The sequence below is a fragment of the Buceros rhinoceros genome, unplaced genomic scaffold, assembly GCF_000710305.1.
Source record: "Buceros rhinoceros silvestris isolate BGI_N320 unplaced genomic scaffold, ASM71030v1 scaffold1341, whole genome shotgun sequence".
In the NCBI taxonomy this organism is placed as follows: domain Eukaryota; kingdom Metazoa; phylum Chordata; class Aves; order Bucerotiformes; family Bucerotidae; genus Buceros; species Buceros rhinoceros.
The window spans coordinates 60099-86561 of NW_010394616.1; the positions used below are offsets into that span (position 1 = coordinate 60099).

At 41.5% G+C, this 26463-nt stretch overlaps 1 protein-coding gene across 1 annotated transcript in view; it reads right to left on the reverse strand.

Moving 5' to 3' along the window:
- Positions 1 to 26463, reverse strand: part of TEX10 (testis expressed 10) — a 50031-nt gene that overhangs the window by 4343 nt on the left and 19225 nt on the right. Inside the window, 4 exon segments of the mRNA XM_010145262.1 lie at positions 279 to 359; positions 12980 to 13113; positions 14310 to 14398; positions 26374 to 26463. Coding sequence (XP_010143564.1) covers positions 279 to 359; positions 12980 to 13113; positions 14310 to 14398; positions 26374 to 26463 — 394 coding nt within the window.

Consider the following 26463-nt stretch of genomic DNA (forward strand, 5'->3'; position numbering starts at 1 on the left):
CTTCCGAAGAGCGAACCAAACCAAGAAGCCTTTCGCTTACAGCTGTCCTGGCTTGAAAACAAGATGGACTATTCACAAACGAGAGCAAAATAAATCCATGTAAGTTTAGATACCAACAGTTATTAGACATTTTTTAAAACTGCTGATCTTGTTGAAAGCTTTTGCAAATGCTGAGATGACACAGGAAATACATGGAATAAGTGGCTTTGGGGGTAATGAGACCTTAACAAATTTATCGCCAGAAAGTTAACCTAGACAAAAAAAAACAAACTACTTACCAGATATTTACAGATGCCAGTCTGGAGAATGTCAAAGCACTGACTTTGGGAAGGTATGGTGGACAAGCTGTGACAGATCATCTGTTTTAATAAAACACATTTATATTTAAGTACGCTAAACGCAACCAGCCATCACCCACTGCGTAGTCACGCTTTGCTGACAGACCTAAATACAAAGTACCTACAGGGACAGACAGCAGCTTTGTCTCAACGCATTCGTTCTTTACAATGCAAGAGTAACTTTGCCAACAGAAATTGTTCAGTGTTTTTTTGCTAGTGGCTTTCTTCATTTCACCTGTGTGATAGAAAAAGGAGGCCAAAAATACTCCATCCAGCTACAGCAAACCTCCACATGCCTTTCCTTGGAGCCGAAGAATTTTGGAAAACAACTTCACAAGAACTTCATCAAGCATGAAACAAAGGAATCACAGTGAAACAGGACAGAACAATAATGTAACAAAGAAGAAAGTAGCAAAGGTCCATTTCCAACTTATTTTCCTCTACCCTATCAAAAATGTCAAGTTTAACGATGATAAAAAAATACAACACTGGAAAGGAAATCCTGTTTCATGAACTGCCCCAGCAGCCTGCTCTAGCAAACTGTATTAGCTGCCTAGAGCTGTGATGGAAAGAGGTTTAAAAAGAAGAAAAACCCTTCAGAACTGAAGACTCTGATCATCGTTTTTTAGTAAAAAACACATGGGTGAGAATGACCGGGGTGGAGGAGAAACAAGAGTGGACCCAGACCCCGTGAAATGCTGTAAGGTGCCATATGGCTTCTGGATAAAGAAACCAGACGTCTAGTAGACGTGCTAGTAGCTGTACTGCAATCCTCAGCAGATGCCTTCTCTGCTCCTCTCTTACTTCCCATCTACTCCAATAATTTGCAAACGAGGCGGAGAGTTTGGGTGACCTCCCTCCGTTTACAGTCGCGGCTCATCCCACCGGCGTGTCAGCTGAAGCCTCCAGAACGCATCGCACGCCGCGTTATTAGACCATTAGCAATTGTGATGTCCTGCTAAGGACAGGGAAGTTGGAAGAACCAATACACAAGCATGAACAGAAGATTTCATTCCTTAAGAGAATCAGACGGATCAAACATTTTGAGGGAGGGAAGATTTAAGTCCCCAAGATTTACAGGTCTCTTGACTAAGCAAACCCCATTCCTCTGTGGTACCTTGCCGACTGCAGGAAGAACTAAAGAAAACATTCACAGAACGATCTGACTTGAGGGATTAAATTCTGTGATAACATCCTGGTTTTGAGACTTAGGTTGAATCAGGGCAGGTCAGGACACCTAAACAAGAGATAATGACAAAATAGAAAACATCACCCATGTGGTGTCAGAAATAATAGTCCACGACGTTTCCAGCTGCAGAGAGACTCCAAGGCAAGGAAAGGTCAGGAGAAGAACCGTTAGCTCAAGCTCCTGTGGTACGAAAATGTGATCCTAAGTAACACGGGTGCCAGTGGTGGCTTAGTCAGAAGCGGCCAAGCAGTGGAATTAGTGGTGATGTAAAAGCGTGCTCAGCTTTTTCCAAAATGACACACCACACATGCTTGTAGCTCTGCTCAGGCTGGCCAGCTTCAGGAGATCCCTACCACATCTGCCTGATGGAACGTCATACCGTCGGGCTGTCAGGACACTGCTCACACTAATCAGTATTACAGGCGCATTTTTATTTGGCTAGTGGGACTATTTCAAAGACAATGTTATAGAGCCTCTTGCACTGAATACTTTTATTGATTTTACACATTTATTTCATAATGAAATAATATTATTAAACCTGCATACCCCACCCTAGACACAGTAGTGCTTCTGTACACTGCAATTTGAACGTGATAAAATATGAAGTACTCTGGAATATTTCCAAGAAACGTGTTTGGATTGGACTAACCTATAAAAAAAGATCTCACGGGTTTGATGAGTAACACACAGGAAAAAAAATAAATCGGTGAATCAAAGGTGGTAGGTTATGCATTTGGAGACTAAGAAAAAACTTCTGCATGCAGGGAGGGGTTTTGACAGCTGGAAATGAGGAGAAAACTCTGTGCATAACAACTGACCACAAGGTGGTTGTGATACAGCCACGAACCGGGCAAATGTCACTTTAGGATGGCAAAATATTCACCACAGGCGTGATCAGGCAGAGCACTGATGATCTGTTCAGTGCTCCTCCGTCAGACCCTGCTTAGGCTATTTCTGACATACTGTGCGAAATAGGAGTCACTCATTCCCAGGAAAGGTAAATTCAAACTGAACAGGCACAGAAAAATTGCACAAAGAGCAGAGATCCTGTCTGAGAGGTGTCAGAGAGACCTTAACCTGCTGACCCTGGCAAAGCTACACCCCAGGGCGGGTATTACTGTTACTTACAAAGAGTGAGAACTGCTGCAGGAAAACAAACACAACCAAACAGCCACAAAAGTTAAGGATGACCACAGCTGGCTGGCAGCACAGGCGAGAGGGAAATTAGGAAGGACGATTATGGACGGAGAAAGGCAGGAGACATTCGTGGCCCATAAGGAAGTTTACAAGTGGGAGGGGCACACATCACCAGACACAGGGAGACCCCTTTCCATGCAATACATACCCTCAAGAGGTCACACAGGTAGACCTTGAAGGCAAACCCACCAGGCCCAGCCAGCAAACTAAGGTTTCGTTACTCATAAAACCTTAGGACTGCATCCCTGGAATAGGCCTACGAGCCCCCTGCGGTCCTCCCCAAGGTGACAACTGCTGGCGTGTTTTGTAACAGGCACAGTTCACTGACACTCAGACTCTCCAGATCTGCCCAGGAAAACGGGCATCACGCCACGAAGAGCAGCACACTTGCCGAGAAGGGTTGTGGTGCAGTGCAGCGGGGCAGTTCTCGTTTTTCAACGTTTTGGACCTTTCTGACCCTCCAAATAGCACCACGATTCGCTACACCCAGTTCTGCTCTCCTGCCATTAGGCGGGAGCGGCAATCCTTTTCAACTGCATAAATTACACCCTGCTCGAAACAGCTTTCTAGCAACTGCCTGTTACAAAAAGTGAAACTGAAACGTTATTAGACATGGAAATGAGAAGCAAAGAAAACTTAATTATCACATGAAAATTGGTATTTTTCCTGACAGTTTATTTTCCTTAGGCAAGGGTTTGCAGGATGTTTAATTTCCATAATAAAATGTCACAGCTGATTCATTATTTTACGTTTGATTAGCATTTACCACATTTTTGGCGCATTCATAGATTGGTTTTGGATCAAAGCCAGAGCAGTTTTTGTTTCAGGGTGTTACTGAAGCGAATGGACAGAGAATGAGCATTTCTGATCGTAGGGAGGTCTGTATCTTTTTGAGACAAGTATTTTATAACAGGTTTGGTTTAGAGGTTTGGGGGATGCTTATCCTTTGTTTTATTATTTTGTTTGCACATCCACTTGCATAAATTAAGCCAAAGAAAATAATTCTCTTAAATACGGGGATTATCCATTAGCATTATGCAGCCGGCACTAGAGGCTCTGTAATCCATTGGCAGTTTTTCAAACCAAACCTTATTGATCAGACGAGCCCGACGACCCTTCGTACTCAGGAGCCACTCAGCTATGACAGCAGGCTCCCTACTAGTGCTTCAGGAAATCGTTACTGCACAGGCATCCCTGCCTGCCGCACTCCAACAGCGGCCAGCGAAAACGGCGGGTGAGGGGTGGGAGGAGAAGGCTGGGAAGGCAGCCCAGGAGCACTCCCGGGGCTTTCTGGAGATCCTGGCACCATGGAGTAGTTTACTCTGGTCTTCAACTGGGTGCGCTATAAGCCAGCCTAACTGGCTCTTAATCCAATCTGAAACGGGCTTTTCGCAGCTCCAATGAACTATCAGAGGAGCCCATCAGTTTAGTATCGCTTGTCTGTAAGATGTTCTCAGCTCCAGGAGGCAGAGTGGGGATGGCCGAAGGAAGCCCAGTCTCAGCCTGAGCCCTCATGGCAACAAGAACGTGCACAAATGATGAACCGAGAGTACTGCCTTGTTCATTATTTAGCTGTCCCCACCCCCTAACTCACTCAATGCTCCCCATAACACAATAGAAACCTGACTTAAAAAGCCTCAGTGCAAGTATTCTAACTCTCCTGGAAAATCTGTGTGCTATTTCAAGCTTAATCATGCTGCAACGTACTCCTTTTCAAAGAAAAATACTCGCTTTCCTCTGAAGACAGACACACACAAGTGTGAGCACAGAGAGGAACCAAGCAAGCAGGAGACACGGTGGATCAAGTATGTCAGTGAGCTGCTCTGTGGAGTCAGGCCAAAGACAGTTCAGACTCCAAGAGAAGTGATTTTATTAAAAAAAGAAAGTTGGCACACACCAGACATTATATCCTAACGTGAACTTTAAAAATATATTTTTCAATTCACACCGACATGCACCTCAAACACGGGTAACTAAAATGTAACAGGCTGTTCTGCAGCCAATTCCCAAGCCCTCGTGAAATGCCTGTTTCGAGCGGGACTCTATCCAGTGTAACGTGTTACTGCAGAGCGTAGAAAATGAGAAGTTTTCAGGTGATGGGGCAGGCAATGAAGCTTGTCGTCTGAAGCTTGGCCAGCTTCCCCCGAAGCACTCTGGCATATCAGACAGTGCACTCCCTTGACAGGTGCTGCTTCTCTTTCTGAAATAAATTGATTTGACAGGGCAATATTAACAGTGCCCTGAGTTGTTGAGAAAGCTGCGTACAACAAGAGATCTTTGTTCCTCTGCCTTGGCTAAGCTCACGGGGCGGATGTGAAAGGTATTCCTGATTCAATGACTCCAGAAAAAAGAAAAACACAACTCAAAAACCCCCACACGAAACCCCCACACAATCACAATAAAACAAAAACAAACCTAGGTTAGAAAAAGAAAAAGCCAAAAAGAAGGAAGGGAGTCTCCAGGGAGAAGAGAACATAGGTGAGCCAGAGGGGAAAACTCCCACTATGGGGCTAATTTTACATGCAGGGTAGAGAAACAGGAATACGGAAACTTGTTTAAGAATTACAAATGCTTAAGAACATGTATTGTGTCCCGCACCTTGAAAAGTACCTATTTCCAAAGACTTTGCAGGATTATGAACCCAGTTAATGACCAGCTGCTGGCGCAGAGACTGCGGCACACGCAAACTGCTCTGTTAACCGTGGTGACTGCCGACCTGCAGACCCCTCGGCTGCAGCACAGAGACGGATGTTAAACCTCTATTACAGCAGAGTCAGCTAAGCCAGGTGGAGTCACCGTGATCGGCCACTGCGCACCAGAAGCGGCAATCACCACTGCTCACCCCCGTGCAACCACCTGAGCACGTGTTTAAACCTGGGTACCAGCAACATCTGGTGCCAGAAGACAAGAGAACTATGGGCTAGAGACTATCCTACTGTCTCACCAAGTGATGGGCATTTCTGAAAATACTATTCTTTTGTCAGCAAAACCAGGTTTTATGCGCAACAGCTGATGCTGGCGGAGGAGCTGAAGCCGTACCTGAAAAACAGCACAGGTGTGGTTCTCAGAGCCATCTTACTAACAAATTTCAAAGAAAGGGCACCACGAAACAGCTTTGCTACCCAAGGAGCTTTTGTTCCATCCTCTTGCAGCTATAAGGAGCCCTTCTCTCGCAGCTCTGCAGCTTTCTCACAGCTATAAAATGTCACCATGGCCAACTCCGACTCCTGGATGCCTCCTTGTCAGACCACGTGCAGGATGGTCAAAGGAACACCTGGTCTACAAGCCTCCAAATTCACCAGCCTGCCCCTTCCTCAAACAAAAGGACTTGAAAACACAGAAAACCTCACGCTTCGGAAGCTACCTCTTGTCCCACAAAGTCTGTCTTTTGGAGCAAATCGGGGTACCACAAGCCAGGATGTGAATATACAGCACAACACACAGCAGCTGCCGGGATGTTGGTTCACACCAGTTACATCCAGCAACATCTGAGCTCCCCGCTGTACGATTTTGCGAGATACACTGGAAATGTAAGATGCAGGTACAGTGGAGCACTGGCCTGAAGGTCAGAAAGGTTCTTGGGAGCTTGAGTTTTGGTGTTTGAGTTTTATTGGGTTTTTGTTGGTGGTGGTGGTTTTGTGGGGATTTTTTAAGCTTTATGACTTAACAAAACTATGGAAGATACCTTTGAAAAAACTTTATTAATTTTAGGAGGCATTACATCTATTTATATAATTTGTCTTTTGTTGCTTTGGAGTTTGTTTTTTTTTTCTTGGAAAACAGTGCATTCTCATTTCTAAACATTACACTTGGATACCGTGATGTAGTTTGACAAAACACAAGCAAGCTTATACAGAATTTTTTTATCCTCCTCAGAAAGGGTAAAAATCACGGCATATTTCTAGTTCAGAAGAGATATGATTTGCCCTCAGCTGCTTTTTCTCCCCAATGTAACTCTAACCTAGAAATCTCAATTAAGACCACAAATTGAAATCTGACAGGAACTTCAACTCAAAATGTACATTTTTAAAATTTAGTGGGTTTTGAAGTGTTAATCTCTAGCTGAAGTTAAGCTACATGCTGCCACACCACCTCTTCCTTCTCAAGGCAAAAAGTTGCTGCAGGAGTTTTAACTTACATGCCCCGACTTGGTATCTTCATGGTTCGTCATGATTTTTCATAGCGTACCAGTGCAGATACAGCCTTCCCAACTCTACTGCACTTATCATCAGACGTCTCTGGGTTTAACACACATTAGAATATTACAGGAGATGCATCCCAAGGTTTTTGAATTACAGACTGCTGTTAAAAGCAGCTGACCTTCCCATGCGTTTGCTCTCAAACATTTTAAGCATTTTGTGGAGTATTTTATTTCTTCAAGTCAGCTGTGTGTTCAGTATAACTCTAGAATCTCGACTTCGAGCAGAACCTTCACATTATCATTTGCTTTCCCCCTCCACAATGTCTGAGTGTCCAAACCATCAAATATTGCAACAGAAACGATCTTGTATACAGGGTTACCTCGTTAAACTGTTTATCTCTGCTGGTGCTCTCTCATTCAGTACTGGCAGAGCAATTCAGTTACAGGGCAGGGCACAGTATTGCCGACAAACACTACAGGCACAGTCAAAATGAGAAAAGACCAAAGCCTCTTCCCTAAGGGTGCAACCGTTTATTCTGGATGCCCATCTGTTTCAGCTACGGAGGTGTATGGTTTTAAGTTATTTGCTTTAATAAGGCAGAACATTTTAAGTAGAAGTTGATTCAGAGAAGGAACCAAGGGTCTCACAATTAACATATCTTTTAGACAAAATACGAAGATTAACCTTCCCAGCTTCGCAAAACAGCATTTAAAGGGAGAGTTTTCTTATTGATCCTTAAGTGAAAAATCACTATTACCTAAAAACTGCCACCAAAAAAAATCATAACGTGGCTTCCACTATAACAATCACCACTCTCTAGACAAAGTTAGAATCCATCTCAAAACAGTGTTTGTTAGAAACCACTTAAAAGCACCAACTCCTCTCAGAGTGGCACGTGTTTGGCCTTTTCACTGGTGACGGTGAGCCACAGGCTATGAAGTGCACCGCTTACACCAACACTCCCAAAGTCCAAACTGCCATTTGAAAATGCCTCAAGTCATTCTTCTCCTTTACACGACCCGCTCTTTCTCCAGGGCACACCTTTTCTTCTGCCGCCCCTCTGGCTCGCAGACCTCACACATTACAGTTCATCACCACGAGCCACACGCACCCCTCGCGGCACAGCACAGCTAGCGAAGGAAAGCTGGGTCTGCCTTCCTCTCGGTGTGAAAACAAAGCCAAGCAGCAAACAATAAAGCCACAAGCTGTGGCCTCCTACAGATGCACACCTGGGACCCTTCATCCCTTGCCATTCCACTTCAGCACCGTAACACCAGCCACCTTACAACCCCCCGACAGCCCCTGCTGAGCCTGGCCCAGAGCGATGCCCACGCAGGCTGCCCAGCCAGCTGCTGCTATGAGTTACCAACTGACTTGTGTTAATCTAGAGGTTTTACTCCTTCACCTGTTTATTTCCATTAAACTTATGGGCAACTAGTATTTGCAACTTTACTCTTTAAGCAGAGAGCCAAATACTAGCCAATAGTTTAGACAAAACTAGCGGAAGAGAAGGAGGGAGATGGATGGAATACCAACAAGGAGGAGAAAGGAAAGGAGGATCTGAGCACTAGTCTCATTTATTCACAGGAATCCAAGCTGTCAAATCCCGATTCCATCAGTTCCTTATTTTCATCTACAACAATATATTCTTCCATTACGAGGAAGTTGTGAATTACAGCTACACCATGAGAACTCTTAAACATTTCATCATGAAGTAGAGGCCTGGATGCTGCTTGCTCTGCAGCCAACCGAGGGCTGTTCTCACTTACCAGGTATTTTAAATCACTACAACTATTTTGCTTAATATCACAGCACCGCCATAAACTTCCTTATCCAGCAAGGGACAGCATGAAAGATTCAGCATTCAGCAGCTGCGCTGCTCTACTCACCTCCACAGAAGTGTGACTAACTCAAGCTGGGGTTTATTATTTCCTCTAGCACCTCTTCAAATAATTTTCTGGCACAGCTAAAAATATTTTCTTTCTGAAATTGTGTCACACCTTGAACTATGTCCACTTGGAAGGAAGTGGTCTCCAAACCTACCTCTCTCAAACGCAATGCACACAGAGCCCTCAGATCACGCTGTCTTTCAACACATCCTAGGAGAGCTTCACGATTGGCTGGCAGCTTTTTCTCCCCAGAGGGTGCAGCTCTGGGTTTTGGGTGGTTTTTGGTTTATTTTCTTTTGAGACAAGAGTAGCTTGTTCCATACCTGGTGGAATCTACTTGTTCTTATTTCTGTGCAACTTTTGGCAAACCTTGAATTGAAAGGTTATTCCCAAGCCAGGATTTTTTTTTTCCCTTTCCGTCCCTTCCCCCTGCCATGTTGTTTTCAAATGGTCCAGCCTCCAAATCCCATATGGACTCCAGTCCCCAGAATGCTTTCACTACAAACTGAACGTGAAAGAGTATGGGTCAACATTGTTGGAGAATGCTACTCAACAAGGAAAAGAGAAAACTCCTAAAACCGCATGAACACACCACTGCATTAGGTATTTAAACAGAGAGAAAAGGGGGGCTCATCTAAAAGCCTAACATCTGATTTTCAGTGGTAACTTCAGCACAGTTTTGTTTATATACCACTTACCATATCTACAACTGCATCTGAAATCAAAACCAGCCAAGTGAAGAATGCACGGAATCCTGTGATTCATAAAAGGAAGTGGTCGCCTTAATACTCATCTCTTCTTTGTTCCAAATATCCTTGTTTTCACACAGCGTAACCCAGATCACACGTAAGAGGAAAGAGGAAAGAATATCTTAATTTTTTTCTAGTGAGGAAGCAAGCTACTGAAGAGGTGCCCCTACTCTTCTGTCCACGAATTCCATGGAAGAAAATTGGTGATCTGGGGGGAGCACCCTGAACAGCACTGCAATACCACCAGTTCTGGCAGGCCTTTCACAGGAACAGCGTGACTTCCAGATCATACCTAACTGTAACAACCTACCAAATAAAAACCGAAAATCTCCCTGTACTGGGAATCTCATTATGCTTTAAAACCAAAAATAATAATGAAGAGACTTTCCAGTGGTGAAACCAAAGTTCTGTTTTTTGAAGAGGAGACATTTTCAAGGATCACAGAATCACTGAAGTTGGAAGGGATCCTCTCCAGCTCCTCTAGTCCAACGCTCCTGCTCAAGCTAGAACAGGTCAGCCAGCACTGTACCCATCCTGGTTTTGCGTACATCCACAGATAGGAACCATCATGTCTCTAGGTTCTTTATTCCAGTGTTTGACCACCCTCACTGTGAAAAAGTTCTCTTGTGTTTAGATGGAACCTTACATGTTTTTGAATCTGCCCTCTTCTGTCACGGAACACTACTGAGAAAAGTCTGGCTCCCACCTCTGTTCCCTCTCAGCGGGTATCTACACACACTGGTATGACCCCCCCGAGCCTTCTCTTGTCCAGACTGAACAGTCCCAGGTCTCTCAGCATCATCTCACGTGTAAGATGCTCCAGTATGTCTGTGCTTCTCTTGCACTGGAGACACTATAGTACTGTCTCTAGAGACTGTCTTGTACTGGACACAGTATTTGAGACATGACCTCACCAGTGCTCAGTAGAGAAGTGTCACCTCTCTTGACCTGCTGGCAACACTCCTCAACCAGCCCAGAACACTGTTGGGACTTTTTTTTTTTTTGCTACAAGGGTACATTGCTTGCTCATGGTCAGCTTGTTGTCTACCAGAACATCAAGGTTCTCTGCAGAGCTGCTTTCCTGCTAGTCCGCCTCCAGCACTTACAGATGCCTGAGGTTATTCCTCTCGAGGTGCAGGAATCCGCATTTTCCTTTACTGAACTTCATGAGGCTTCTCTCTGCCCAGTTCTTCAGCCTGTCCATTTCCCTCTGAACAGCAGCACAACTACCTCATCTATCACCCAGTCATCCCAGTTTTGTATCATCTCTGCAAACTTTCCAAGGGTGCACTTGGTGTCATTGTCCAGGCCATCAGTGAAGGTTAGAAAGTACCCAGTACCGATCCCTGAGGTACTATTGACACTTATTGACCTGTCTCCAGCTGGACTTTTCATCACTGACCATAGCCCTCTGGCCTGGCCATTCGGGCAGTTTCAATACACCTCTAAGTTGTTCTTTGTCAGCATGTTGACAAGGATGTCATGGGATAATACAACATCAAAAACCTCACTCCAGTCAAGATGAAAGTGCTCTCCTCTCACCCACGAAGCCAGTCACCTTGTTGCAGAAGGCTAACAGGTTGGTTGAGGACAATTTGCTGTTCATAAATCCTTGCTGACTATTTACTATCTCATCCTAGGTGTATCTTATATAACACGGTTCACTAGCAACTTTCTCTCAACAATCATGAATGTGCCTATGAGGAAAAGCCTCCAATATCATTCTCAAACTCAGAGTCCAAAACTCCGTTTGGTTAACAGCCCACAAAATGAGGTGGGTCTAGAACATGTCTCACACAGATTTCTGATGCGTGGAATTTTTGTTCCTATTCTCCTTCACAGCTTAGTCTCCAGATAATACTTCAGGCTAACACATAACTGCAGAAATAGTGCAATGCTCCACAGGAGTCCAGATTTTCTTTCATTACTAACCAAGGATATCCAGATCTTTGTTTAATGACTGCCATCCAATTCTGGGAACGTGAAAGAGCAGCTTGTATCTTTTCCAAGAAAAGGTACTTTGAACAAAAACAAGTCTCAAGTTTCTGAAAATACTGACTCTCCCTGATGGCACCAAAACCCTGAAAAGTTTGTGGTAGGAAAAAAACAAACTCGGAACCAGGAATGAAAGGCACAAACAAGCTATCTACAATGAACCTCCTTCACCATCCTTAAGTGAAAATAGTGCTGTCATGTAGTTTCTCAGCCAACTTTGATAGATTTGTGGAAGAGAAGCAAAAAGAGGAAGAAGATGACAGAAGATGACACATTTTCAGAAACAGATGAAGTATATATAAACCCTTCAGATGCTGTATGGGATTCTGCTGATTCTTTGAGGATCAGGTAACCCCTCTGGTGCATTCATGGAACAATAGTTCTGTGCCAAACAGAGAGAGAGAAAGCATTCTAGTCTTTCGATACTGGAGAAAGTTTTGGTGAGAAAATGCTTCGTTACTGCCCAGAAAAGACAAAGTGAAACAAATCAGAAAGTTTAGCTGCTCCACAGGCCAAGTGACCGAAGGCAGGACATCTAAAGACGTGTGTCAGCCATGGTACCAAACAACGACTTTGCTTAAAATACTTTCCAATACATAATAGCACACATTCAGTAAGTGCCTCGAGCTATCATTAGTTTCAGTACATTATCACTTAAACTTCATGAATTACAAGAGAAAAATCTAATGTACTGCTTTCTTGAATCAAAAAGACTGCAGCTAAGACCCAGAATAAATCGTACGACTAAGACTTCCGTTACACCCTTCTTTCTGTATTCATGACAGAGATCTCATAAATACTGTCAAACTGGCACGTCATTAAAACATGACTTGACACGTTAAAGTGGTTTATGGTGAGCTAAGCAATAACGAGTTGAGCCAGAACAGAGACTAATGCACCTGTTCTGAATAAAATCTGGTGGCTCAGATCTCTTTAGAACCAACAATAAAATTGAGCTTTCAGCTCTTGCAATCTTACAAGCAGGAACTGAATTCACAGTGGAGTTTCTAATCTCAGTAAATTTTGATTAAATAAGCATCAGAAGTTTTTCTAAATAATCGCCAATGCCAACTTAATATTACCTACAAGTTAAAATCTCATTTAATGCAAGTGCTTTTTAATTAACAGTGGAATTTACTCTCAAAGAAAACTCTTTATAATTAGCATTTTTACTTTATTTTTGAAAGGCAAAACATACTGCTGGTCTTAAAAAGTGTTTAAGAATTTTCCACCAAGGCTTCTAACCACTTTTCCATGAGTATTGTTTTGCATACTACATGCCTGAACATTCACCTTTCACAGCAGCTTCCTTCAAAATATTACGTGATGGCTGTCAAAAAACGTTGGCTGTTTGACAGCTGTTATATTTTTCAATCTTTTTTCAACTCAACTCACAACAGGATTCAGGCATCTGCGGGAAAGGGATGGAGAGCACTCGGAGTGTGTACGCTGTCATTTAGAATTAGCGTTGATGTATTACCTCTGTCACAGCCCAGTGGTGTAAAAACTGGTCCAGATCAGTTAGGTAAAGACGGACAGGTGAAAGCTGTGTCTGGCTAATGTGTGGTTTTCCTCTAATGCCCTGGAGACTAGTCAACTCCTCTCTTGAAAACCCTAGAGAAAAAGAAGCAGTACAATAGTATCACAAAACAAGCTAAGCACTGTCCGACTTCAACAGCACCACTGACAACAACTCTCTTTTAAATTACGTCCACATAACACTTTATGGTTAAAAGCTCCTGCTTGGTATTTTAAATCACGTATATAAAAATACAATTCTGACTTCTGAAAGAAAAGAAAAATATTTGAAAGAATCAATGGCATGCCCATTTAAACTATAAAGCCAAATAAAAACATGTAACAGGCCAGTGTTATGCTGCTGTTTTTAATGTATGCATCTTTACAAAGTAATAAAAGACCAGGTATAATGCAAGACAGTTCACCATGTGTTCACAGTAACTCAGTAACCTTGTAAAACTCAGGGTTAAAAAAAGTTAAACAAAAACCCCATTTGGCTAACTATTTCTAGGCAGGTATTAGATGTTTTAGTAAAACAGGACTACTGCTCCAAAACAGTGGCTTTCGTTTGGCTTTTCTTTTCTCAGTTATCAGTACAGCTCTCTCCTCGCTGTTTTACAAGAAAAAGCTAATTTATGAAAGCAAAGTAGTTGAACATTATGAATGAGTGAGGTCATGAAGAGAAAACACGTTATTTTTACCACAGAAGTTGTTACTGGAAAGTATCTCTTAGTAATATTACACCATTTTAACCACTGTAATTTCCCAAAGTTGCATCACCACAGGATACAACTATTTTTGTATCTGACTAAGGATATAGCAGCAGAAGCGATTCTGCTCACATGCTGACCTTGGGCAGCTCACTTTAGTGTACTTTGATTACTTTATCCTGATGGAATGTTTTCAATAGCATGAGCATGTCCACAGGAAATCCCAGAGGCACTCATTTATACTGTTACGAGCCAATAACAGGCTTTTACTTAAATCTAGAAAAAAAAATACCTGTTCACGTCATATGCTGAATTTAGGTTCACCTCATACTTTCCAAAGAAAGTTGGAAGAATGAATAAATTGTATGCAAATATTTGGCCCAAATAGTAAAGTGTAAAAACAGTGTTATAAAAATCGCATGAAAAGAAAAAAGGGTATCTCATACCAAAAATACGTAAGAAGAACTGAGTTACTTCCAGGAAGTACTTACTACACCATTTATTCTAAATTCAATCCAGTAATTGACTACCAAAACAAATTTCACGTTGTTAACTCGGAATTTTGACATTCCCATGGATTACCTATAAGGGTTGAAAACAAGAAGCTGAAATAGTCCACATCATTCACTGAGTTATCCTGCACTTGGCACTTCCAGCCTGCAAAGGACGATCTACACAAAACCAACAGCAGACAGTTTATTAAAAACCACACAGTTAAGGATTCACAACCCACCTGCACAATACAATCAATTAGCATGGCTAAATTGTTAATTCCAGCATTCCTGTTTCTAACTGCTGCTGTTAAAACAGCACTTTAAACAGCTGCAAAATCAGAACTTGCTCTTTTCAAGACAAGCAATATTGAACTTTGTACCCCTACAGGGGCTTAGGTTAAGTTGATTAAATTACTGAGATAGCAACTTTTCATAAATACCAGTATAACCTTTAATGTAGTGACAACAGCCAACACACAGTAAATTAAGTTTTATTTCCCTTACTTGGTAAAAGTCATTATCTTACAAAGCTGGTCTGTATTTTTCATTATATCCACTGCTTTTAATACAGCTCTTTACATGAGCAATGAATCCCATTTAAAAGCAGTCTCAGCATCTATTTTAGAGTAGCTACAGCTACTAAACACAGAACTAAATTAAAAACTTGCTTTGAGATTTAGAACAAAAAAAGGAGCAATATGCAAAGACAGGAGCAAACCCATTATCAAAGCTGACTGCCACTTCCCTTTTTAGGGACAATCTGTAAGAAGTGGAGCGCCAGCCCGCTTTTGTTTCTCCAGTGAGAGCTGTGGGAACTCAGAGCAAGCAACACCGCTGACCACCCAGTTGTCTGTGTATGGGTTCTGCAGAACCAGCAGAAAGCCAGGAGCTGGGAACCAGTGCACCTCACACATGCTTTCCTCAAAAGGCTGCCTCTCAGATCCACATCTCATTATGCAAAACACCTATCATTCAAACTCCTGGTGTGCTGCTCTTGGCACTTGCACTGCAGACTAGGGATCCTTGCTGCAGGAGGTTGCTGCTTTCTGCTCTTACCATCTTGTGAAACTTCAGCACTTCCGAATGCAATTTTCCAAGCCAACTATCTGCCTCAGATCACTTTTTTTTCAAATTTCTCTCTGGTAACAGCCAAAATGGCTTAGCTCATGGGTAACGAAACTCTGGAAAGCTTGTTTTCCAGAAATCTTTTACAGCTCCATGTTTTGGGAGCAAAAATATCAAACTTGAAATACCTTTGTGCCAGGCATATATATTTTGCCACCCCATGAAAATCCACCCACAGCATTTCAGCATTCACAAAAATGACAGCTAGAATATGCACGTGTGTCTGGAGCTACTCAGAAAGAAAGAGAAAAAAAGGAATTTCAGAATTTCTTTAAATTCAGGGAAAAATAATCAGGACTTAATCAGACTACCATGTAGGATAATCAACTGTAGGGGTAAAAAAAAAATCCTCAGTCTTGCAACCTGCTTCCCTAGAGATTCCACATAAGGTGAATATTCACACAAGAGTTAGACCCATATACCAAAAGAGAGAATGAAGCCAGTGCCCTGTTCAGCACAGGGGAAGAAGCTGCCTGAATCCCGTGCAGAGGGACCATGAGTCAGACTTGAGGTCACCCATTATACCTAAATAAGCATTGGGGAGCACGAAGGAAGATTGAGGAGAACTTAGGACTTACTGGACAGAGATATTCAAACTGTGATGCGACCACTGAGCAAAATGGTGGGTATGCAAGGGGTTGGAAGGGATAAATCAGATGAAAAGCTGCAAAGGGAATCAGGGAAATGTGAAAATAAAACTGTCTTGGACAGGAAGACAGAAAACACAGAAAGAAATCCTGATAAGCCTGAATTCAGGGAGCAGACTTGCATGACAAAGCTACTCAGAACGCGGTTTAAAATTAAAAAAAGAAATAATATTTTTTCCATGCAACAGTTAGGAGGTGAATCAAATTCCTCACAACAGGACCAGTGGATACAAGAATTTTACATGAACTCCAGAAGAAACTGAAGAAAACCCCTGAATTCACTGCAGGCAAGCAAACACAAACTGCAACAGGTTCAGGAGATCCCTGGACACAAAAACCTATTCTGAAGCTTACTGCTAAATGTCTGGACATTTTTCAAACTTCAGCAGTTTTGTTTTTCTACCCACATTTGACTGCCTGCACACTTACAAAACAGGGCAAGCACTTTAACCATCCTAAAGCACACCGAGCTAAGCACCACTGATGTAGACCTAAGAGGAGGCAGCTGTCTGCCCCAGGAACGTGGATCAGAGTAGGACACAAAGCCATAACAGAGCTAGAAAATGGTTTTAGGACTCATCTACAAGCAGAGCTACACTGAGACACGCACACACAAAACCAAGATCCCCTAATTCAGCTGCAGCTTACTTTTTTGAAAAAGTGAAAGCTATTGCATACGTAAAAGAAGCCTCAATGTTAAAAGAGCATTAAAGTTAAACATAATCTAGCATTCAATTTAGAAAGTGGCAGAGAAAGTTGCTGATAATTTTCAGCTTGGCTTCTTTGTACATATACCTTAGAGTATGATAATACTGTGTGTCCTATTTTCTCTTAAAAAAAAAATCTATGCCTTGTCCAAGTCATGGATGAATGGATCAATCAGGATTATGCAATGAAGGACAACAGGAGCCTGAGCTGTTCCTGCCTTATTTATTGCATCACCTATAACGTGCCCAGTGTATGAGGCACGAGACTGTAAAAGAAAGAAGAAAGGATTAGCTCACAATTCAGGTAAAGAAATAGGTTTTATGCACTATACAGCATCACCCTCCTGTCTGCATCGCAGACGTTCTATGAGATGCTAGACAAATATTTTTTAAAACGGAAGGACAGGAAATCAGTGGTAACACATTTCTCCAAGTCTCATCAGATGAGGTATTCATTTACTTTTAGAATAGAAAAAACCATATTGTTCACAGTGGAGGCTTCTCTTCCCCTTCTTTCTGCAAGTTATCACTAGCCCGGCAACAGTTTAACAGCAAGTAAGACTGAAAGGGCAGCGACAGCTCTGGAGTGATACAGTTCCACACATCTTAAAGAGCAGCACATAGACCCATCTGATCTCTACTGCTCCACCTGCACTTACAGTGAAACTGAAATCAATCCTTTGCTTTCAAGTGCTAAATGCTAAATACTCTGAAAAATCAGTGCCTAAATGTTTAATGCTGAATTCCTGAAGTTAACAGGTACCTCTGTGTAATTCAGTCTACACCTTAAACACATAACTGAAAAGAAAAACCTGATTCATAGGTGGGAGAGGTAATACGAGTATTGTAACTTCCCTTTTTTGAATAAATTTTTACTGACAATGGGAACCTGTTCAAACTGCACATGAGAGAGACCTCTCCAGACAGCTAGTCCAAACCTGCATTAACTGTGATGAATTACGTGTTGTAATTTCCATAAGTTTACCTGCTCTCCGTAACCTCTCCACTGAGGTTTAGAATTGCACCTTTGGGTAACCTGCTCTGTACACCAAATGGCATTAAAAGAAAAGCTGAATCTAATTAACTTAATCACTGCTTCTCTCGCCATTAGCATAGCAAATAGTTCTCAGTCACAGCAACTGTGCAATGCAATTCCTCTTATCACTTGCTGTTAACCTTCCTTCTAACTGCAGCCAGATCTCACTACTTTTGTTCATGCTGTTGTTATTTTTAGGCTGGGCCATCACACAGTTGCAAAATAAAACAACTGCAGTTCGGGCACAAGTGGTTATTTCTCAACTACAGATTATCATCTTTGTGCTTCTTGACCTAAACAAGATACCAATTGATTTCCAGTTCAGGTTTAAGGTTGGCTTTGACTTACGCAGTCATAAGGAGTCTTTGGGTAGTTCAGAGGTGTCTGGTGGACCCTGATGAACCTTGCCTCAGTCATTTCAGAAATTATCCTTTCACTTGTCCTCCTGTAAAACACACTGCTCAAGCTCAGACAGCAACGCACCTATCAAACACAGCATGTTTTGCTTAGAATTTGGGTGGGGGTTTTGGTTTTTTTGTTGTTGTTGAGCAATAAAATTGAAGAAAGTATAAAGGATCTCAAAAACACCTGAGTTCAGTCTTCAAGTATTTCTGAGGTAAAACAAGAAAAAGCAAATGCAAGATTAACAATTCTTCTGAGGCATTGATACTAACATCCTTTCGTTCATAAACACGAGGGTTAAGTCAAGAAATGCAAGATCCAGGTTTTCCATTCAAGGAAACTAAAATCCAATTCTTTCACCTCCCAGGAAGGTGCTTCCACCACCCTAACAGAGAATATTCTAGCACAGGGTGTTCCTGAAGCTGTACAGAACTATTTAAACATTTGCAAGAGAGTAGTACCCTGAGAAACCTAACCTAACTTAGACTGGGGCAAGGTGATCCTATTTTAAATTTATTTTATCAATCATTAATCACAGATTTAAATCAAGGCCTCCCACAATTGCTTCTTTAATTCTAGGTTATAAATTCACTCTAAAAGGAGTTTTCCCCAGTGTAGGCATGTACTACTGTAAAATATGTTCTTTTAAAACACTAAAAAGTGCTGTGCCAATATTTATCTCAGCTGTGGCATTTATTCCTGTTTAGCTTTAATGAAAAATAATTTCTGTCAAATTGAAATGTAACTGCAATGAAGTATAAACTCAGGTTCCTGCATCAACTTAATCAAATCAGTTTCATGTTACATTGTTAAGGAGAATCAGCACTCTCGCTTTTCAGACCTGTTCTTGAAGAGACAGGAAACAAAGACTGTCACAAACTGATGTTGATGCTGTTTCAAAAACAAAAAAAGTTGAAAATAATTGAATCTTTGAACACTCCTCCAGCCCTGTCCCCCCTCACCATTCACAGCAACTTCACTGCAGGTAGCACAGGTCCTGAACATAAACTCTGGGAGCAAGGGAAGAGGTTTTTTCCCTTCCTTTTCCCCTAACAGGTTACAATACGTGGTAATGGTTTGTTAGTGTGAGTTTGTTTTAACTTTCATTATCTCTTTTGAAGGATCAAGTGTTTCCATCTGAAGATGTGGCAAAATACAACAAACACCTGCAAGGAATTACCAGGGATTTGGGGGAAAATATGAACCCTGTTTTAAGAAAACAACAATTTGAGCTACCCATTGTTAAAAGTAAGCCTGTCAGGTCCTCATTTGCTCCACAGTTGCAAAGCTTGTCTGAAGAAAAGAACTGCTTACACATTATAAATTAGAGCACAAATCAGAAGAAACATTCACTAATGAGCAAACGGCATTTACTGACCGGTGCAATTGTAAAAGCACCAACATAATTCTTTTCCCCTTGGTAGGAATATCAACTACAAACAGCCACCTGGTGACAAGTTTAAAGGGCCATGCCTAAACACAAGCTTAGTTTTCTCCCCCTCGGGTCCCAGCCCTTCACATAGGAGAATCTGCTGATCAGATGTGGATGAGGGCATGCACCGTAACCCACCCCAGGACCCGATTCTTGAGAACGACGGATCCTTTCTGATCTTGTGGCAGGGAAAACAAATCAATCTTTCACCCTCCACCCTCAGTGGCACCGAGCCAGGGAAATGCCAGTGTTCTGAAAGCATGCTCCTCTTCCCAGTTCACATTCAATAGTGCCTTAAGCATTTTTGTTACCTTTTTAGCACTTTCCTCCTTCATTCTTGATTCTAAATTGAGGGGTATGAAAACACAGGCAGAAAAAGCACTTCAGTGAACACACACCTTACTTATGTTTTTCTTAGCAACCCATTCATAATTACTACACCTTCCTATATACATATGCTTTCTGACTTACTCTCCAACATGGGTTGCTTTTAATTTTACTTATTTATTTCTTTTAAAAAAATGCTGTTCTGAAATCTCTTCCACACTCCCTTTTTATGAGAATTACTGTATTCAATTGCTCTCTCAGTGTTGTTACTCACAATAATGGGTTAAAATATGCTCTCCAGGTTCTCTGTAGCTTGCAGTACTTTTGGGGAATATAATGTTTTTCTTTTCCTTGTCTACAATAATGCATTCAATAAGTCTTTAATGAAGTAATATATAAGTTCTTTGTTGGCTACATTTTGCATTCTCACTGTGCCTCCTCTAGCTATACTGTCAAAGGTTGCAGATCTCATAACTGGGATAATTAAATAAAGTAAAAGTAGTATTGAATTACAAAGGAAATACCTATAGAACACTTTAAACTCTACTATGACCCTAAAACATCTCTGGCTAATGTATCTGGAGACACAGAATTTTACACCTTATACCAAACAGATGTTAAAATGTGCCTTCCAGTCCTTTCCAAACACCAGATTCCTGAGGACAGCAGGAACCAACAAGTACGCCAGGCTGAGCTCCTTCACTGCTGTCCGAAAAGCAACAGAGTATTTTAAAGACACTGCCTCTTAAGGAAGGAGTCCCTCTACAGTTACAACAAGCAGAATGCAAGTCACCCCCAGAGCGATCTCAAACTTGTGAAGACTAGGAACTCCCACACAATTTACGTCTCACTGGGAGAGAGCACTCGGCACTTATTTACATGGTCCTCACCCTTCTTTTCTAACAGCAACAGAAACAACTCTTTGTCAGACCTCAGCAGGGTAAGAGCCCCAAAGAATAAAAAAATGCCTGTTTGAAGCCACTGGAGATCTCATTTATGGTCACTATACTTCAAGAGAGAAATGCCATAAATTAGCTCCCATTGTTTTTTATCTAGGCAATGAAATATTATCTGCCCAATTCTCTATTACATTGAAATAATTTCCAGACACATTGTTCCAATGGATAAAAAGTTTAAAAAAAAATCGTAACAACTATGCACAATTAAGGCACATAAATTACATTTATGTAATTACACTGAATAAAGGCACATAAATTGCATTTATGTAATTTCACTGAAGAGGTTTTCCTTATTTGTACCTCATGACATGTTAAGAGAAGACAGAGAACTTCTCTTGTCAAGTCAGCAATCTAACTTCCTAGTTTACATATTTTATCACCATCTCAAAGTGCATTTCTTAATCCATATTTCATAGAATACATCATAGTAAGTACTCGGATTATATATTAATCACATTTAGAATAAAAATGTGTTTGCAAGAACATCTGTCATTCAATCACCAAGAAGTCACTAAGCAGCAAACACAAACACTGAGCCTAACAGTGTTCCTCTGAAACTGATACAGTACAGATCTTGGTATGTAGACAGCAGACCTCCCTTCTGTCAGACAAACACCACAATCTACCCTATACAAGAAGGTGAGTCTACAGTATTTAGTACGTTTCCATATTCAACAAAAAGATTCGCCTCAAAGCCAGTCTCCCAAGAAGGACTCCAAAAAGAGAAGCATATACCTCACTAGTCCTTTAAAAACCATTCTGAAGTAGCCCATCTGCCCTAGAAATGTAGAAAATAGGCGTAGAGGAATTACACCGGAAATTCTTTCCAGCTCTACCTATAATACTGCTAAAGCTCATGACCTTAGTCCCTACTAGACCATCAATGATTAATACATTTCTTAACTTCCTGGAGAGAACTGTCTACCTGTCCATATCCACATCTGCAAGGAATCACCAAAACTCCACCACTGAGATGAAGCTAAGTCTGGAATTTCAAACCAAAGGTCCACTCATGCCAGACATGATCCCCATAACCCCACCCAATAATTAAACCATTTAATCATCAGAGAGCTACTATTATTTACCAGTTATTCTAATAATGATGAATTAAAAATAAATATTGAACTTATTTAGTAACGTGGCACACTGCATCAAGATGAATGATTCATCTCCATGTATCTAAGTAACACCACCTAAAGACCACAGAAAAACCCATCCAGTAGATTTGATGCAAAGACTTTTTAAAATACTTCCCACGCCCTTCCATTTGTCTCCGTAAATTTAAGCTCATCAAAGGTTTAAATCAGAGGCTGACTCAGAGAATGCGTCTCCTTCCAAGAAGCCACTATCTCTCGTTTCTCTGTATCTGAAGCTGCAGGTTGTTCCCTCGTGTTGCTCCATACCTTTCCTCACCCATTTGTGTATGAACAGGAGCAGGGAGAAAGAGTTATACCCCAAAATGATAGCACACTTCTATCTCTCAGGATCCTACCTGCCTGTATTTATTGAAATTGTATTATTGCATCTCAGATTCCACACAGAAGGCACAAGGCAGGCACTGGAGGAGAACAGCAGGGAAACTGAGCCAAGAGAACACTTTCTGTCCCTCGGTTTCACCTGAAACTCAGCTATAGTTGTCCCAGTGACCCGAACAGCAGTTTGCTGGCACCGTTAGTGTAAATCCGGCCATGTTCATAACAGTACCCAAAACAGGGCGGCTGCATTTCATCTTGTAAGAACAAACCTTGGCTTGTGCTAACTGGTCAAGCTTTAGACCGAAAGCATGACGGGAACCATCCTAACAACAATTGTCTAACAGTACAGACAATCATCCTCCCAGCCTCAGAAACCTTTCCAATATTTACAGAAATACTGTCAACATCATCTTTGTTCTCAGCACACAGAGCCCACCATGGCTCACCCAGTGGGCTCCTGCAGACCTCCTGGCTATTCATTTCACCACTGGAAAAAAAAAGTGGAAACTATTCACTATCTTCAGAATTCATTTCTAATCAACAAAGAGTTCTGAAAGTTAACATGCAATAATTATGTTACCACCCAAAGTCATCACAGGGCTGTGGTTTCAGCGACCTGAATACATCTACTATCTACTTTTATGGCCCCTACACACACACAAGCTATGAATTCTCTGAGTTTGTAATGATTGCTCCTGGAATAACTGCAACAGTCTTATCATCATGCATATGTACTATCATCAAATCCACCTTGACGTGGTTTCTCGTGGCAAATATACTGGGTATGCATGTGCATTCTCAGATGCATGTAAAAACGTACATGCTCTGCCAGTCATGAACGCTGTGGAAATACAGGCTTTTAAAGAAATTAAGAACAATTACTAAATACAGCAGTGAGCCTCTGACGCTCCTGAGTGCAATCTATTTAAAGAGTGACAGATAAGCAGGTGGCATAGAAGAAATTTCTAAAAACTCGCCCCTTACCAAACAGAAGGTGACTGCTGTGGAAGAAAAGCAGTGACACAGTGCCATCTACTGACAACACCGGCTTCACTCACAAACGACATCTCCCGATACGGATTTCTATCTTTTTCTCCAAGCAAAACTATTACAAACTACAGAAAGAGTCCCAGGAACCAGACTGTGGCACGGAACTGTGAAATCATACACATTTTGCTACAGCACCACTCGTTTCAAAAACCTGCCTGTTTAACTCCGAGCATCAAAGAGCGGTCAGTGATTCGCAGAAGCTACTCAGTCCATCGCTCCCTTCAAGGCTTCACCTCTGCCATCTCTCCAACCTGATTTTAACATTTTTCCAGTATCTCCAGTGAAGCACATTTATAACCCCCTTCCCTCCACAGACCATTCGACTAAGTATCTCTGTTTTTAAAAAATTTTCCTAGCACTCAAACCAAGCTTTTTCCTGACATTTCAGGTCTGTATTTCTCACACTGCTAAAATTGTGTTCTCCCATTCCTTTTCAGCAGCTTCTAGGCACATGGTTCCCCCCGCTTCCCAGCCTTATCTGCCTAGCAATGCCAATTTACCAGTCATTCCCCCTTATCACAATTTACAGAGTGTCCTCCTCTGTTTGCTCTCCTTTAAACTCAATCCAGTTTGTCCACATCATTATCTAAAAGCAAGCCACAGAACTGGACACAATAATCCAGCTTGGCTTTTCTGATAAGGGATGGAAATCAGTTCATGTGTGCAATGACAGGTTACAAAACTCGTAAAGCCCAGCTAGGGGTTATATCTAGAAAACCTACTGCTGTCTCCTAACCATACAACTTCTTTTCCAAGCAAAAATCTATCAGACTCTTCTGTTACTGAGAAGTTAGTATTAAGTGTTACTGAGCTCCCTATCATTGCACACTGAAGTTGCCAAAGCAACTTTTTTTCCTTTGGACATCCCTCTCTGCAGCCACTAACATTTCTGGCATCTCAGTTCTCCATTCTTTAAGGGATCCTAGGATGAAATTTTTAGGATAAAGAAAATACAGTTAGGACAATAAGGACAAAAAAAGGTATAGTCTTTCACAAAACAGATCTCGCCTATATATCACGCAGCTGAGCCACAGCTAAAATGTGTGTCATCAATAAGCCCTTTATACGAGTTTTTAAGTTGGCCTCAGAGGGGAATGTATTTTCAATGCCGTTGCATTCGTTTTGGCTATATATAAAAAGACTTGTTTTAATCCTTTAGAGGACTTGCACTATTTTCAGAAGTGTTTCTAAAGAAAACTGATCAAGTTCCAGTTTTTGACACCGATTCCTCTCAGTGAAGTGGAAACAGCCTTGTCAAAGACAAACAATGTTCAAGAGTACTATCTCTTCTCCAAGTTTCATCAGAAATTATAGTCTTCCAGAATGGAGGACTGATAGGGCTTATCAGTAAAGGAAACTCTGCTGGTAATAACTACATCAGTACTTTTTTTCTTTTCCATCTAGTTATTTCAGATTAACTTCTTGGGTAGATAATCCATAATCTTTGAAACCAACTTAAAACATGTTCCAAATGCCATAAATTAAAAGGCTTTCTTTGCACCTCTGAAAAACGAGAAGTTGCTCCTCCTCCTCTGTTGTCCGGATGTGACCTACTTTTGGTACCACCACCCTCCAGCTGCCTCCTGCACCTTCTGCCAAAAGGATCAAATGTCCACAGCTCACCGGCAGCTTTCTGATAATCTTCAGAGAACAGTTACACTATTCCTGTAAAAATCTCCCTGAAAATCTGATAAGATAAGCACTTCAATAACAAAGTGCTTATTACTGCCTTTAGTTCTTACAATGACTGTCTTTGCATTGATTATGGTTTGCCACTGAATTTCCAGTATATGGAAGAGAACATTTCTTTTTTAAAAATAAAATTTGAGGCCTGCCTTCCCACAACCAGACAGAACTTCATTTTTATAGCTCTCTATATAGAATATTATAAATTTCATCACCACCACTTCATATGTTAGTCACCTTATTCACGTTACACAGCCAATATGAACAGATCTGTATTTGACAGTACATCGTGCTGAGTTTTAATAAAAAATTGTTTAAGTTCCAAAAAAGCATTAAGAAAATAATCACTTTGACCATAATTCATTAGGCTCATTTATCCAAGGTTCAACAATATTAAGCAATGGAGAAGAGCAAATATATTTTTTCCAGAAGCAGCAAAGTAAAACACCTTTGCAAAATCCCAGCAAGCCTTCCACTCACTTTGGTGGAACAGCAGCCTCTCTCCCTGTCTTCGCAGGCAAACTTCAAGCCAGGACAAGAACAAGAAGAGCATAATTACTTTCTAACAAATCACTTGCTTAGCAACTATGATTTGGCTATTACAGGAAAAGCAAGTTTAAAGAATTTGAAAGCAATCAGAACATGACAATATACACAGGTTGGTTATCTTTTGCTACAGTGGCAGGTCAAAGTATTTACAAGGAAAAACTGCAACCAGTGGCAGAACAATGACCACCAGTGATGACAGGACACTGGTTGATAGTTGTGGCCTCAAGTTGCATCAGGGGAGGTTTAGAATGGACATTAGGAAAAGTTTCTTCACCGAAAGGGTTGGGAAGCACTGGAACAGGCTGCCCCCAGGAGTGGAGGAGTCCCCAACCCTGAGGTATTTAAAAGATGTGTAGATGTGATGCTGAAGGACATGGCTTTGTGGTGGACTTAGCAGTGCAACTTAACAGTTGGACTCGGTGATCTTAAAGGTTTTTTCTAATGTAAACGATTCTACCCAGAACATCACAGAATCGTAGAGGGTGGTCCATACTGTGCAGCCTTACAAGTAACTGATATGATTTTGTTATCAAGCATTGGAGAAAAATCAGTCAGTGTAAAGACCAAGTTAAAGTGAAAGGCCAGGAGTAAACTTTGAGGGAAGCATTAACTGTCTTCATGATGCCAACTCTTGCTATACTGATTTTTCTGTGTAAACCATTAACAAAGTTCAAGCTTAATGAATAAATGTTCACACACTTCCCCCCCACCCCCCTTTTTTTAAACAGCAAATCAAAACATCCATTTGCTGAGGTACCTCATGTGCAGTATCCCAATGAGGGTGGCGGCCAGCTCGGAGGACATCCTGCCCATGATGCAGCAGCGGCTGAGGCAGGCAAGCAGGGCG